This window comes from Hyla sarda, chromosome 1, assembly GCF_029499605.1.
Source record: "Hyla sarda isolate aHylSar1 chromosome 1, aHylSar1.hap1, whole genome shotgun sequence".
Taxonomy (NCBI): domain Eukaryota; kingdom Metazoa; phylum Chordata; class Amphibia; order Anura; family Hylidae; genus Hyla; species Hyla sarda.
Window position 1 is genome coordinate 584,358,231 of NC_079189.1, and position 16,753 is coordinate 584,374,983.

The window sequence follows — 16,753 nt, forward strand, 5'->3', positions numbered from 1 at the left end:
TATACCCTGACTGTGGCAGTGTTCGGGTCAGTTCACACATACATATTTTCTGCTGCAGATTTGCTTCAGCAGATTTTGCTGCCTATTAAAATCAATGGGCAACAAAATCTTCATCAGAAAATCTGCAGCAACAATACGCATTTGTGAACGGACCCTAAGGCTGGATTAGGCATAGTATATTAGTGGTGCATTTTTTGTTGTTTTTTCACTAAGCCTCATTAATATGAAATACTGCTTTGCAGAGAAATGTTCTTACCCTCTTATGTGCATCCTTTTGACAGGGTGAATTAAAGAAGAAAGTGCTGAAGATGGGTATATTAATGCTATCCGACAGGACCGTCAGATACGTCTCTGAGAACTCAAAGGCAAGTGGGTACTGATGGACCAGCTGCCAAACACAGTCCAAGAAGAGCAAGAAGACGGGAGCCTGTAGAGAAGAAAATGCAAGAAGATGTTGTACACATGGTAAAGTGCACAGGAAATCGTACCCTATATGTTCTCTAAGCAGATCGTTCCATCTGGACATCGTTCTGAGCATAAAACATTTACTAAGCAAAAACATGTACTGCTTCCACTTGCTATAGAGCCACTTCAATACACCAATACTATAGCAAAGAGTTGGTGATCACTTTGCAATCTTAAGCCCTGCAGGGTACGGATATTAAACATGCATATGATTAAAGTGTCCCTGTCATTTAAAAAAAATAATAATAAAAAAATAATAATATATTTATAATATATATATAAAAAATGGAAACGCAAGGAAAAGCACCGTGCTTAGGATTCCTGTTCCGTGTGGGTGCTCAGCTCCGGGAATAGACCAGAACCCAAATAATAAGAAAATAGTTAGAAGCAGCACTCCAAACTGTGGTAAAATTCAAGGCGTTTGTTCACACATCTGTGCAAAGCGACGTTTCGGCTCAACAAGAGAGCCTTTCTCAAGCATAATAAACCATAAACCATAATAAACCATAAACCATATATATATATCAGCCCCCTAATCACACATGTAAATGAGGGGGGAGGGTGTCATTCACAAAAACATCAACCGTGTACAAAATACTCAAGAGACCCCCAAGTAATGAATAACACCTCTTCTATCATCAAGGTTATGTAAGACTTCCTCCTTCTGATTTTTTGGGATTATTGCAGAATGAGGGCAATGTAATATCCTGAGACCTGTGAAAATTAGTGACCACTTTTATAAGAAAAACTGGATTAAGTTTGAAGATAATCCTATCATCCAGGATGATACAATATGGTTCTTCAATAGATAGAGCCCGGATTTCTCCAACCCTTCTTGCTGAGGTGATGGCAACTAACAGCGCAGTTTTGCAGGTCAATAATTTAACAGAGGTCTCAGACAGAGGCTCAAAGGGATGTTTGGTTAAGGCAGAAAATAACTAAATTTAAATCCCATGGGAGGAGTCAAATTAGATATTTTAGGTTTTAATCTAGAAATGGCAGAAAAAAATATTTTTATCCATTTATGTTCAGCTAGAGAGGTATCAAAGTAGCGCCCCAAAGCTGCCGTCTAAACTTTTAAAAGTACTGATAAAAAGACCTTTTTCAAACCCTTCTTGGAGAAAGTCTAGTATCTTAGGGATGTCTGGATTCAAAATGTCCGGTGGGGAAGGACCACACCATGAGATAAATTTCTTCCAGTATCTTAAATATATAGCAGAAGTAGAACCTTTTTTTTACTTTTTAACAATGTATTAAATACTATAAAGAAAGTCTTTTCTTTAGTAGGATCTGCCTTTCAAGAGCCATGCTGTTAACTGTAGGGTTTCTAGGTCTTGGTAACAGAGGTCCCTGCGTCAGAAGATTCTTAACCTGAGGAAGCCAAATCGGATCTGTTACAGAGAGGAGATTTAGGAGACTGAACCAACCTCTCTTGGGCCACCAAGGGGCTATGAAGAAGACACCAACTTTCTCCAATTGAATCTTTTGGAGTGCTTTCAGGATGAGAGGCAGAAGAGGAAATGCATAAACAAGAGAGAAGTCCCAAGCTTGTTGAAGAGCATCTACTGCAAGAGGTTTCTCCCTCAGATTGAGGGAGAAAACGTTCTGGACTTTGCAATTTTCTTGTTGGCAAAGAGATCTATTTCCGGGTTCCCCCAAACTCTCACCAGTGACAGAAAGACTTGTGAATTTAGTTCCCATTGCCCTGGATCCACTTGGTTTCAGCTTAGGAAGTCTGCTTCCTGATTTTCTACACCCTTCAGGTGTACAGCTGTAAGGGAAAGAACATTTTTCTCTGCTCCGATGAAAACCTTTGAGGAGAGATCTCTTGGAGTGGAATGTTTTGTTCCCCCTTGGTGGTTGAGAAAGGCCACTGTGGTTACATTGTCCGAATAAACCTTCACGTGATGGTTCTGAATCTCTTAATGCCATTAAAACTGCCTTCAATTCCTGAAAGTTGGAGGAGTGACATCAGGTTTTCAGGGACCGTGAGCCCTGAAGATGAAGGCTCTCGACGTGAAAGACTTGCATCTGTCATCACTGTAACCGCAGGAGAAAGGCTCCAATGAATTCCCATAGAGAGAGTCTTTTTCTTCAGCCACCAAGCTAATGAGGCTTTTACCTGATGTGGAATTTGTAATCTCTTCTCTAAAGACAGTTGGGATCTGTCCCATACTTTCAAAATTAGGGATTAAAGGGGTCTCGAATGGCTTTGAGCCCACGGTACTGCCGGTATACAGGATGTCATTGACCCTAAGACTGAGATGGCTGTTCTTTTAGGACAAGAATTTCTCCATATCAGATTTTTTATTTTCAGCTGAAGGGAGAGAATCTTGTCTTCTGGGAGAAAGGTCTTTTGTTTCTCCAAATTTAGGATCATGCCCAGAAATGTCTTCTTCCTTGCTGGAATTAAGTGTGACTATGATCCAGCCGAGGTTCTGAAGACAAGACAGAGTTAGAAGGAGGTGCTGATGAAGAGTCTCCTTTGACTGGGCAATAATTAGTAAATCCTTTTTGTCTCAGATGAGCAACCACCTCTACCATTACTTTCGTAAATATCCTCGGGGCGGAGGATATTCCGAAAGGAAGGGCCTGAAATTGAAAATGGAGGGTAGAGTGGTTGTGTTGAATTGCAAACCTGAGGTATTTTTGATGAGAGGGATAAATTGGTAGGTGGAATTAGGCATCTTTTAGATCGATGGTGCACATCCAGGGTCTCTTTGATTCAGAGGTATGGCTGTCTTCAGGGTCTCCATCTTGAACCTTTTCTATGAAATAAACTTTTTTAGATTTATAATAGTTCTGAACGTGCCATTTGGCTTGGGCATCAAAATAGATGGGAGTAGTGACCCAGACCTTGTTCCAAGATGGGGACCGGAATGACAGCTCCTAGAGACAAAAGATCCTTTATGCCTGAAAAGATAGGTTTGTTTAAAATGTCTGATCCGTAATTTGTAGAACAAAATCTTGGAAGAGGAAGGCTGATAAACTATTATGCATCCCTGAGATATGGAATTTAGAATGAAGGGATTTTTTGTGATCTGGGACCACTGGTGACTGAACCGAGACATTCTTCTTCCAACAAGATTGTCATTGCTTTTTGTTATCAGAATTGGGATTGAGGATAAAGTCTTTGCTTTTCCCTCCTTTGGGATAGCTCCAGCGACCTCCTTTACCTTTCCTTTTAGATCCTTTGTTCCTATTAAAGGAACGAAAATTTTTATTTTGTTTAGGTTTTTTCTATATAGGGAAATCTTTTTTTCCTGTCAGCCGCCTGTTCTAGAATTTTTTCAAGGAGCGGGCCAAAGACAAGATTACACTGGAAGGGGATGGCACAAAGCTTAACCTTAGAGGTAGAGTCAGCTTGCCAATTTTTAACCCATAGGGCCCTTCTAGCGGAGTTAGATAAGGCGGTGGCTTTTGCCACACATCTAATTGATTCAGCTGATGCATCTACCAAAAAGGCTGTGGCTAGTTTTAACACTGGAATTGAAGATATTTTATTCAGCAAATGGCTCTCTAACTCCTCTAGCCATATAAAGAGACCTGGCTACAGTAGTAGCCGCAATATTGGGGTTGATTAAAGCCGAAGAGGCTTCCAATGATCTTTTTAGAAGACCATCCATTATGCGGTCTAGAGTGTCCTTAAACTGAGCCGCATCCTCAACTTTAGAAAGCTGCACATCCATTTTTGAGGTTCACTCCACAGGTTTACCTCATTATGGTCAAAGGGGAAACGATTGCAAAATTCTTTAGGAATCTGCAAGCACCTCTCCGGAACCTGCCACTCATCTGTGATAAGAGTTTTTATGCTATTATGAACTGAAAAAAACGTGTTTTTTTGAGGTTTCAGACCAGCAAACATCCTATCCTGGACAGACGTAGGTTCTGGAGTATATTATATTCATTGCATTTCTTACAGCGGTAAGTAAGATATCTGTATCTTCAGAAGAAAAATAATTTTTTATCATCCCTCTTACGAGGTGTCTCTTGAATTTCACCCTCTTCTTCAGAGAAAGTAACACCAGAATTAAAATCTTAATTAGAATTCGAGTCCAAAACAATAGCAGTTTCTTGCTTTTTTGGTGGAGGAGGTTCAGCCACAGGCATTTCAAGAGTAGCGGGAGCTGAGGTACTAGGCAGTGCAGTAGCTATGGCAGATTGTACTTGAAGATTAAGTGAACGAAGCTCATCCACAAAAGGACGGAGATTCTTGGAAAACAATTCTTTCAGTGTAAGCTTTACAAAGGGGTTTAGGATGGGTGTCCGGTAGTACCACAGCACAGATTCCAAATTTTTGGGGCTTAGATTTAGATTCCTTAACAGTTTCTCTTTCTTTTGATTTCTTTGGGGCCTCCTTGTCTCCCTAAGTGGGAAAGGGAATACCCATAAGAATCAAAACTATATACTACTTAAAGTAGAATATAGGGGTAAAAAAAAGCAGCATAGAGCAAGGCAATATGGTGCTAACCCCGAAGAAACCACTGCTATAGAAAACACCATGTGATACATAAGAAAACGCAGCACAGAAAGTAAGTGAACACCCTACGGGCCAGCTACTCACAATTACAGCCAATGCTGAGCACTCCAGATGAGCAGGGCAGGGGGGGGTCTGCAGACACATACATGACTCAGAGGGATGTAGGATGGAACAGAGGAGCAGTGCCGAACAGGCATGTGTCCGTGCACGCACGTGACGCCACATACGCACGCCGCAACATCAGACGCGCGCGCCTCAGCAGCATGGAACCCGAAATGGCCAGGGAGCTCCATGGAGAACAGAGACCAGCCAGAACAGGACTCCTGCCGCATAAACCCGGACGATCGCAGGGACAGGAGGCAAGAACCGGGAGGAAGCATGACCTGGTGCAGCACAGGGGGAAGGAGATGCCAGCATGACTGAAGCCCTTGCTGCCTGGCAGCCCCGTCCGGAGCAGAAACCAGACCACCAGAGGTAAGAACCTCACTCTTCATGTATGCTCCTAGGAACAGAAAACACTGAGGGGTGGATGGGGAGGGGCCTATTTAACCTTTGTGTTTCTTGTTCCTATTAGAGCTACAGGGGATGGTGGTGCTGTCATGATGATGAAGTGAAAAAAGATTTTACAATAAATAACGTGTGGTCACATGTTTTATATGGTTAAATCTGATGACCGGTTCCCTATAAAGAAAACTATAGCAAAGCCAAAAAATTCAACACTAAGATATATAGAGAAGAGAAAAAGTATAACAGAGTGATATTCTTTTCAACTAGTGTTGCTTTACAAGTGATCGCAGGAGATGCAACTGGTCTGTTTGCAACCGTACACCTACATAAGCGTATGTTCACACAATGGAATTTCTCTCTCAAGAATTTAGCTGCAGGAACCTAAACAATGGTGCGAGTTGGTTTTCTGCTAACCTATTCCCACTGCTTGTGAATTTCGTCAAATGAATGAACATTCGGCAGATCAATTTCTGCAGCTAAAATTCGGCAGAGTCCCTTTAAAGGCAAAGTTACACCACATATACTTTCCTGCCACCGCAAAAATAAAAAAAATAAAAAATAGGGGAATATAGCCAGTGTCATTTTGTATGCACTGGGGACGGCCACCTGGACAACTCCAATCTCCTCCTGTAGCACTGCCAGACCACGGAGCCTGAGCCGCCTCTCAGCAGTGACATGAAGCCATGTGACAGTCCAGAGACACAGCGCATGCACGAGATCTGGCATCAGCCTTTGCTCCACGTCACTGTTGAGGGACAGCTCTAGCTCTGTGGCCAGGGGGGCTACAGAAGGAGACAGGAGTGGTCCTGCTGACAGCCCCCAATGCCACGGACTGTAAGTATACAGAATAACCGTGGCTATACTGCAATATATTTTAGCAGTTTCAGGGAATCTATGGTGTCATTTTGCCATGGCATACAAGTCAATTACAAACCATTTGTGCTCCATTTACCATGGAGCAAAAAGGTGCAAGTCCCAAGAGGAATTAAGTGAGGACATTTTCCTCTAATTCAGTAGTGTGAATGTTTTTCATAAGAGAATTACAATATCATATGGCTTCCCTGGGTGACTGGACCACCATCCAGTCATTTGGCTTAAGATTACTGTATACACCCTGTTCCAAATTATTATGCCAATTATATTTTTCTCATTTACCTAAATAATTGATGTAAATAACATTCAGCATAATTCTCATGTTATCAACTATTAAGAGAACAATTACAAAATATTGAACAAACCTCCTAATGATAATATTTTTTTTTTAAACATAAAACTTACAATGCACTGTTCCAAATTATTTCGCACAGTAAGTTTCAAAACACTTTATAGGTTGTAAAGAACTGAAAATTGTCATTTGTGTTTGTAGCATATTTACTGAAATCAAAAGCTATTTCAATCAAACTTTTGACAACATTTTAAACAGGTCACATTACGTTTTAACATAGGACCCTTATTTGATATTATTTTTGGACAGTTTCTGCTTGAATTTGTTTGCAAGATGTCAGAATAGCCTCCCAGAGCTGCTGTTTGGATGTAAACTGCCTCCCACCCTCATAGATCTTTTGCTTGAGGAGGCTCCAAAGGTTCTCAATAGGATTGAGGTCAAGGGAGGATGGAGGCCACACCATGACTTTCTCTCCTTTTATCCCCATAGCAGCCATTGATGCATAGGTATTCTTTGCAGCATGAGATGGTGCATTGTCATGCATGAAGATGATTTTATTACGGAAAGAAAGTACTCATGATTTTATTACCAGTGAAGAAAGTACTCATACTTTGCAGAGGTCATCTTTACACCTTTGGGGCCGACCAGCTATCTTCCCATGATTCCGGCCCAAAAACATGACTCCACCACCGCCTTGCTGACGTTGCAGCCTTGTTGGAACAGGCTGGCGGTCCACCAACCATCCAATACTCCATCCATCTGAACCATCCAGTGTTGCACGGCACTCATCGGTGAGCAGGACTGTTTGAAAATTAGTCTTCATGTATCTGCCCAATGCAACCATTTCTGCTTGTGAGCATTGGTTAGTGGTGGCCGAATAGGTTTATGCACAGTTGCAAGACTCTGAAGGACTCTACACCTTGATGTCCGTGGGACTCCAGAGGCACCAGCAGCTTCAAATATCTGTTTGCTGCTGTGTAATGGTATTTTAGCAGCTGCTCTCTTGATTCGATGCATGGATCTGGCAGAAATCTTCCTCAATGTGCCTTTATCTGCACAAACCCGTCTGTGCTCTGAATCCGCCACAAATCTCTTAGTAGTGCGATGATCATGCTTAAGTTTTCGTGAAATATCTAATGTTTTCATACATCGTCCAAGGCATTGAACTATTTCACTCTTTTCGGCAGCAGAGAGATCCTTTTTCTTCCCTATAGTTCTTGAAAATGGTGCTCTGCTTAATAATGTGTTACACCAATAGTAGATTTTCCTTAAATTGGGCTCACCTGGCAATCTAATTATCACAGGTGTCCGAGATTGTTTTCAGTGATCAAAAGAGCCCTGAGACACAATGCCATCCATGAGTTTAACCGAAAAACAAAATATTTAATCTTTGTGACACAAATAGAATTTACATAATAATTTGGAACAGGGTGTATGGGTAACCCAGACACAGTAAGCTTGGGCACTATACAGACCCCTATGGTACAGTTCTGGATGCACCCCAAGTTCACAGTAGCATATCATAATCCCTGGCCTGATTCCAGCTCTTCGGGGATTTTCTATACAGTAATCTCAATACTTTCTATACCAAGAGGTTAAGCTTACCTCGCCATCATTGTTTCGAAGATGGTTGCATCTATCCAGGAAACTATGTCCCCCCATCACCCACTCCTTTTGGATAAGGCTCTGGAAGCCGCATCTGGTGCGGTAATGTGGATCCATCATGATTTGCACCAGACTGGAGATTACGCAGCAAAAGTCAAAGGCAGTGTCCTCTACAGGAACATGACAAATTGATCAGAGAATCATCAAAAGAACCACTTAGAAGAGCTCCAGGACAAAGGATACAAGGAGTTAACAATCCTGCATTGGAATCACTTACCTTTTAGGACAACATTAATTTTTTGGTTTTCCAAAAGTTCAATTACTTCTATTGCTTTCTTAAGGCACTGTCTGGAATGGCAAAGTAAAGAATAGAGTAGAGTAGGTCAACAAAAAACAATTACCTGGGAGGATTCCAGGAGACAACTCTCTCCTTTATGCCCCATTAGGTCACATGGCCACTAGGGTTTCCCCCATGAGTGAGAATGGCTCCTGGTCTGATCAAAACCACATATATTGTAACAAAGTCGGTGGTTTTATGTACTGATGGCGTGTTCCTGTGTGGAGACATTGCCCCCAGTTGGAAGGCCAAGCTGTCTTTCACCTTCTTTAGAATTTAAGGCAGTGTTTCCCAACCAAGGTGACTCCAGCTGTTGCAAAACTACAACTCCCAGCATGCCCAGACAGCCAAAGGCTGTCCGGTCATGCTGGGAGTTGTAGTTTCACAACAGCTGGAGGCACCCTGGTTGGGAAACACTGACTTAAGGGATAATTCTAGTGAGAGGGCTTCTTTAAAATTACATGCTATAAACATAACGAGCACAATATATAAGGGCATGATCAGACACTACTCTATACAGTAATGTGGGGCAGTGTCTGAACATGCCCATATATATTGTGCTAACAAAAAGAAACTTGCATTAAATACACAGTATTCATGCTATATTCTTTAAATATGGAGATAGGTTGGAAGTGGATTATGTGAGGGACCAGATCCTGGAAGGGTAATAAATCGGCTTTAACTCAAAGACCGAAGAAAAACATTTAAATGGGCACTGTCAGATACAACAACTTTTGATATGTTGTAAAGCATGTATAACCAATAGGTTTTGCAATTGCTTTCATTAGAAAATATTCAGTAAGTCATATTGAAAAAGCCAGTCAAAAAACTGCCCCCCCCTGCCTGCTTGGACACATACTAGTCCTGCTGTGTCCATGCGTCATCACCTATGTCATGGACACACTTCCTTGATTGACAGCTGTGAGTGCAGGGCTCACAGCTGGAGGAAAAATCCCCCCACTGTCAGCTTGTGTCCCGCTACTGTCAGTGAGGACAAGCTGGGAGTTGTAGTTTTGCTAATGCTAGGGGAGGTGTGAGCAGACAGCATACTGAGGGAGGGGGTGGAGACCTGCACAGTGAGGCCACGCCCCCTCCCTTTGAGATGAATTCAGACTAGAGAGCTAAATTAAAAGTGTAATAAAAAAATAAATAAAGGTGCTAGGCACATAAAAATTTGACGTACATGGTCAGGATTAGGTACTGAGTGATATATATTTTAAAAAAATTATAATTTGGTCAGAAACTCCATATAACAAGTGCTCCTTACCTCCTTATTAGTCATGTAGTCATCTATACTGTGCAAGAGTGTGTGTTCAATATGCGCAGCTACTGGAGAACATGATTCTCCATCAAGTTCTGTCAAACTGACTGAATGTAATAGATCCTGTTCTTTAATAAAAAACACTTTTGCACAGTATGACTGACATCCAGACTAGCCGTTTCGTGTCGCCAGGTGAATGACTTCAGTTGAATTAAAGGGAACCTGTCACCTTGAAAATACTTTTTAATCCATCAGCATTATGTTTTAGAGAAGGAAAATCTGAGCAGATTGAGATAATATATATTTATTTATGTGTGTACAAAGATATTCAGTACAACTTGACATTTGAGTGAATTCTCAGATCATTCAATGCTTAGGAAACCAGTAAGTGGTCAAATCAATGAGTGACACAACCACTGGATTTCTAAGGCCATGTTTACATGGCTGAAATATGTAGAATGTCCGCCCAGATAACACGGGAAGACATTCTGCACATTTTCCTGCAGACGCTAGGACAACTTGGAAATGTGCAGTCTCATAGACGGCAATGCATTTCTGAGTGGAATCTGCAGTAAAAATAGATATGTTTATAGAGAGGGCGCATTTGCAAGCTGTGACAGCGCCTGTCTGAACATTCAAATCTTCACAATGTCCGCTTGTGTTTTCTAGGCGGACATTCCCAACATTTTCAGCCAGGTGAACCTGGCCCAAGAGTAGAAAAAGAAGGGATTTTCCTCAAACTAAATCTTTTCCCCACAAAGATACATTTCAGTCTGCTCAGCTCTTACGGCTCTACAACATTAGGCTGATAGATCAGGTAGCATTTTTATGGCGACAGGTCCCGCCCCCTCCCATAGACTTGCATTGAGGGTGTGTGGTGTGATGTCACAAGGGGGCGTGGCCATTATCTCACAACCCCCACCACCCACTCCAAGCGTTTGGAACAAAATGTTCCAAATGCTGGGGAAGCGGAGAACCCCTTTAAGGAGTGCTGGACAGACACGTTATGAGGAGTTCCTGATTTTAAAAGTAAGGTATGTTTTGAGAGTGGTACACATTGTACCATAGAATGAATACACCTTTTTTTGCAGAAATGATGACAACCCTTGTTACCGCCAAAATAGTTAATAAAGATTCTGTTGCTAACCTTATAATTTCAAGCCAATTACTCGTGTTCAGTAATGAAAACCACTTGGAGTCTGTATCCCAGAAGTCAGTGGAATTATCTGAAAAACAAATGGGGAACAAAAATTAGGTTAAAAAAAAAACAAAAACAAAAAAACACACCTTTATTGATTTTTCGACAAAGAAAACATAACTTCTGATTTATTTTAAGCAGCGATATCACTTTGCCAGCATGCTATACAAAGCTGATTAGTGGTTGTCGACTGCTGGAACCCACACTGATTTTGAGAACGGGGGGGACATACTTTCCCCTGTAATTGGGGTGCACTGACCTTGCTTGGCCGCGGCTCCATTCATTCTCTATGTTTCTAAACACTGAAGTTGGAAATGTTCTGCAGTCCCATAGAGAATGAATGGACTGGTGATCGTGCAGATGTTGTGCACTCTGTTTATTCCAGGGATAATTATGTCCTTGTTCTCAAGATCGATGGGGGTACCAGCACACAGACCACCATTGATCAGCTTGTTATTCCCCATCCTATGGATAGGAGATAACAAGCCTGGATGGGAATACCCTTATAAAGGGCCGACGTCACGACTCTCTGGCCCCATGGTCGGCACCCGGCAGTTTGTGAGCTGGCAGCGCGGCGTGCAGCTCAAAGAGGTGGGTGCCGAATGAAAGATCACGGGCGTCCCCAGCGGCGGGACCCCCGCGGTCAGACATCTTATCCCCTATCCTTTGGATAGGGGATAAGATGTCTTAGGGCCGGAGTACCCCTTTAAGGACATATGACATATATACACACGTGACACATGGCTGCCTACCTCCTAATCTTCCATATAGTGTGGGTTTATGTGCTGCAAAGATCCTATTATAGCAAACAGAAGCCACAGTCCAATGCTCCAGTACTAGACACAGGAGACCTGATCACCACAAATAGAAGCAGAAGCAGCACTCCCACTCCTTGTATTATATAATGCAACTCCCTGTATGATATATAGGCGATGCTAAAGCTATCTGTATTAACCCCTTAAGGACGCAGCCCATTTGGGCCTTAAGGAAGCAGACAATTTTATTTTTACGTTAGTTTTTTCCTCCTCGCCTTCAAAAAAATCATAACTCTTATATTTTCATCCACAGACTAGTAAGAGGGCTTGTTTTTTGCGCGACTAGTTGTCCGTTGTAATGACATCACTCACTTTACCATAAAATGTATGGCACAACCAAAAAAATACTATTTGTGTGGGGAAATGAAAAAGAAAACCGCAATTTTGCTAATTTTGGAAGGTTTCGTTTTCACGCCGTACAATTTACTGTAAAAATGATGTGTGTTCTTTATTCTTTGGGTCAATACGATTAAAATGATACCCATGACAACATACTTTTCCATTACTGTTGAGCTTAAAAAAAAAAAAATCACAAACTTTTTAACCAAATTAATACGTTTAAAATCGGTCATCTTCTGCTCTGGTCTGCGGGAAGACAGATCAGAGCAGAAGACTCCCGGAAGGCATTGGAGCAAGGTGAGGGGACCTCCCTCTGCCGTGCTGGATGATCGGATCGCCACGGCAGCACTGCGGGCGATCCGATCATCCATTTAAATGACAGCGATGCTGCAGATGCCGTGATCTGTATTGATCACGGCATCTGAGGGGTTAATGGCGGACATCCGCGGGATCGCGGATGTCCACCATTACCGGCGGGTCCCTGGCTGCGATCAACAGCCGGGACCTGTCGCGCATGATCCGGGCATCGCTCCGATGCCTGCGGTTATGCTTAGGACGTAAATTTACGTCCTGGTGCTTTAAGTACCACCTCACCAGGACGTACATTTACGGCGCTCGTCGTTAAGGGGTAAAAGAGGTACTCCACTGCTAAGCGTTTGGAACAAACTGTTCAGAACCCTGGAGCTGGGAGCTCGTGACATCATAGCCCCGCCCCCTCATGACATTGCATCTGCCCCCCTGGGAGGGGGCGGGGCTACAACATCACAAGCTCCCGACTCCAGCATTTTGAACAGTTTGTTCCAAACACTGAGCAGCGGAGTACCCGTTTACTACAGCTTCCCGAGGCCTCTCTGTGCAGGTGCAATCTAGGCTGTAGAGACTATTTAGAGGTGATGACATCACTTAGACTAGATCCAGCCACACTTCATGAGACAGCAGAGAATGATGCATTATCTCGGGAGAGAGGGAGGAGATAACACCACGTTGACAATGATAGGACTACACAACTTCCTGTCAGGGGTGAATCGCAGCAAAAGCATGCAACAGCCAGTACAATTAGTGATAAGACTTTATTAGTAAGTTATTTATCTTGGGGTTATTCAAACACACTCCAGCTCACACTCCTCTCTCCCCCCTCCACGACCCGGACGGTGCTGGGCAGGCACCCACTTAGTAGAAACAAAAAAGAATGGTCCAGGTGCAGTTTCATGCGATCTCAACTCTTTATTGCAGTAAACTCAAACATCACAGAAGTCATTTGACGCGTTTTTTCTCCTCGCCTTCTAAAAATCATAACTAATATTTTCATCCACAGATGATGAGGGCTTGTTTTTTGCGCAACCAGTTGTCCTTTGTAATGACATCACTCATTTTACCATAAAATGTATGGTGCAACCAAAAAAAATACTATTTGTGTGGCGAAATTGAAGAGAAAAAACGCAATGTTACAAATTTTGGAAGGTTTGGTTTTCACGCCGTACAATTTACATGAAAAATTATATGTTTATTCTGTGGGTCAATACGATTAAAATGATACCCATGATTACATACTCTTCTATTGGTGTACCGCTTTAAAGGGGTACTCCAGTGCTTAGACATCTTATCCCCTATCCAAAGGATAGGGGATAAGATACCTGATCGTGGGAGTCCCGTCGCTGGGGACCCCAGGGATCTTGCACGCGGCACCCCGTTTGTAATCAGTCCCCGGAGCGTGTTCGCTCCGGGTCTGATTACCGGCGACCACAGGGCCGGTGGCGCGTGACGTCACGCCTCCGTCCCCGTGTGACATCACGCTCCGCCCCTCAATGCAAGCCTATGGGAGGGGGCGTGATAGCTGTGATGCCCCCTCCCGTAGGCATGCATTGAGGGGCGGAGTGTGACGTGACACGGGGGCGCAGGCCTGACGTCACACGCCGCCCGCCCTGTGGTCGCCGGTAATCAGTCCCGGAGCGAACATGCTCCGGGGAATGATTACAAACGGGGTGCCGTGTGCAAGATCCCGGGGGTCCCCAGCGGCGGGACTCCTGCGGTCAGGCATCTTATCCCCTATCCTTTGGATAGGGGATAAGATGTCTAAGCACTGGAGTACCCCTTTAATAAAAAATCTAAACATTTTTTACCAAATTAGTATGTTTAAAATCCCTTTATTTTGACGACCTATAACTTTTTTATTTTTCCGTATAAGCGGCTGTATGAGGTCAAATTTTTGCGGGCGATCCGATCATCCATTTTAAGTGCCGCACATGCCGTGATCTGTATTGTATGGGTTACTAGCGGACATCGGCGTGATCACTGCTGTCTGCCATTACTGGCAGGTCCCTGGCTGCTGACAGCAGCCGGGACCTGCCGTGCATGATGCGAGCACCGGTGCTCACTGTCAGAGCGTAAATGTACGTCATGGTGCATTAAGTACCACAGGACCATGACGTACATTTACGTCCATTGTCGTTAAGGGGTTAATCGTACTTGAGGTGGTCATATTTAAATAAAACTATTCTCTCATTCCGGAATACCCCTTTAATTCTTACAGAGCAGCTCTCCACACTGGGTCAGAGAAGAGGACCCTCCTCTGCAATAATGGACGGAGGCTGTCTTCAGTAAACAACCCCTTTTGAAAGGGGTACTCCAGCATTCTGAACATTTTGTTCAGAATGCTCGGAGACTGAGGCCATCGTGATGTCACGGCCATGCTCCCCCTATTCCTGTCTATGGGAGGGGGCGTGTTGACCGACATTCCCCCTCCCATAGACATGAATGAAGGGGGCGTAGTGTGACATCACAGGGGGGGGCGTGGCCAAACGCCAGGTGCTGCGGGAGATAGCTGGGGGCCCCATCAGCGGGACCCCCACAATCAGACATCTGTCTAGCAGCAGAGTAACCCTTTAAAGGGGACAGATATGCAAAAATGAATACTTACCTATTAAAAACAGCTGCTTAAATCTAGTATAAGCCACTTGGATTTCAGAGAGGGAAGGGAGAGTGACAGATAAATCCTCAATTCTCACTTCCTCATAGGGAGGCCTATGCAGAGTCTTCTCTACACTGCAAGTAAAACACAAAGACAAAACAAGGACATAGGATTCAACCAGTTTGATGAATAAACAGATTATATGCACCATCTAATCAGATCAGGTTCATTAAAAAAACTAAACAAAAAAAAAAATCAGACAGTACAGTCGAGCAAATACAGAGTAAGATTCACTAATTAATTCACCATTAATTAATTTTGTCTTGTAAAAGTAGTTTAGAATTTTTTGCTCTCCTATTGTTCTAAACAACTGTTGAGTCAAAAAGTTTGTTTTTTTTAAACTAAATCTTACTGTAAATTTGTTCAACGCTATCAGATGGTAATATGACAGACCTTGCCAGGAATGATCTCTGGTCCTGTATGGAGGAGTCATCCACTTCTTTAGGAAGGGAGGCCATCTTAAATAAGGCTGCACCATGCTGAGAGGACCAGCACCAAAACTGAATAAAATAAATAAAAAATAAAGAAAGGTATAGCTTACCGTTCAGATCCCACAAAATATAAATTTTTATATGTTACTCAGTACCTAATCCTGACCATGTACATGTCATTTTTATGCCTCTGTCACCTATATTTATTATGAAAATCCCTCTTTTCATTAGCTCACAGTGTTAGAAATGCTCTCAGGGAAAGGGGGCATGTCCCTCCCTTGTGGTGGTGGGAGGTGATTGGTGTGTGGTGGGAGGGGGCATGTCCCTTCCTTGTGGTGAAAGGTGATTGGTGTGTCTGCTCGTGCAGCCTTGTCCATCAGTCCTCTTTTGTCCATGACTCATGGATAAGCTGATGCAGGACTGGTTAGTGTCCTAGTAGGTATGGGGACCCCTAGTGGCAGGATTTTCAGGAGCCATTTTCTTTATTAAATATTCAGATTTTTTTTTTTTAAACAACCATATTACAAAAAGGAGATTTTTTTAACACTTACCGTAAAATCGAAGGATCCATTGGGGGACACAGACAGTGGGTGTATCTTGCTGTCTCTAGGAGGTGTGACACTATGGTGATAAAAAAAGTCAGCTCCTCCCAGCAGGATACACCCGCCTTCAGGCTCTGAGCTAGTCAGTTTAAGTTCCAGAGCAATAGGAGGAGACCAATAAGTCAAGAAAAAAACCAAAACTGTCCGAGAAGCAGAAGAAAAAACATAACTGAACACACCCTTGGACAGAGAACCAAGGAAAAAAAAAAGGGAGGGAGCTGTGTCCCCCAATGGATCCTTCGAGAAAGAGATTTTACGGTAAGTGTTAAAGAATCTCCTTTTCTCTATCGGCTCCATTGGGGGACACAGACAGTGGGACCTACCAAAGCCGTCCTTTGGGTGGGCAGATAAGTAATCAGGCAGACGGCTGATCCACTGCCGCCTGCAACACCTTATGCCCCAGGGAAGCATCAGCTGATGCAAAAGTATGAACCCGATAAAACCTCGAGAAAGTGTGCAAAGACGACCAGGTAGCCACCTTGCAAATCTGAGAGGCAGAGGCCCTATTCTGGAGAGCCCAGGATGCCCCAACAGAACGAGTGGAATGAGCCACAACCCTGAAAGGAGGAATCTTCCCCTT

General features: G+C 43.2%; 1 protein-coding gene and 1 long non-coding RNA gene across 4 annotated transcripts in view; one reads left to right on the forward strand and one right to left on the reverse strand.

Moving 5' to 3' along the window:
* The window catches only part of LOC130295039 (uncharacterized), a 43,511-nt gene extending 38,508 nt beyond the window's left edge, over positions 1 to 5,003 (forward strand). For all 3 annotated transcript variants that reach the window (XR_008848680.1, XR_008848678.1, XR_008848679.1), the window contains exon 3: positions 282 to 5,003. This is a non-coding gene — a long non-coding RNA (uncharacterized LOC130295039). The remainder of the gene's footprint in view (positions 1 to 281) is intronic.
* Positions 1 to 16,753, reverse strand: part of MTMR12 (myotubularin related protein 12) — an 84,388-nt gene that overhangs the window by 15,745 nt on the left and 51,890 nt on the right. The window contains exons 9-14 of the mRNA XM_056545227.1: positions 15,534 to 15,640; positions 15,090 to 15,214; positions 10,968 to 11,046; positions 8,500 to 8,570; positions 8,223 to 8,392; positions 257 to 427 (exon numbers count right to left, since the gene is read on the reverse strand). Coding sequence (XP_056401202.1) covers positions 257 to 427; positions 8,223 to 8,392; positions 8,500 to 8,570; positions 10,968 to 11,046; positions 15,090 to 15,214; positions 15,534 to 15,640 — 723 coding nt within the window. The remainder of the gene's footprint in view (positions 1 to 256; positions 428 to 8,222; positions 8,393 to 8,499; positions 8,571 to 10,967; positions 11,047 to 15,089; positions 15,215 to 15,533; positions 15,641 to 16,753) is intronic.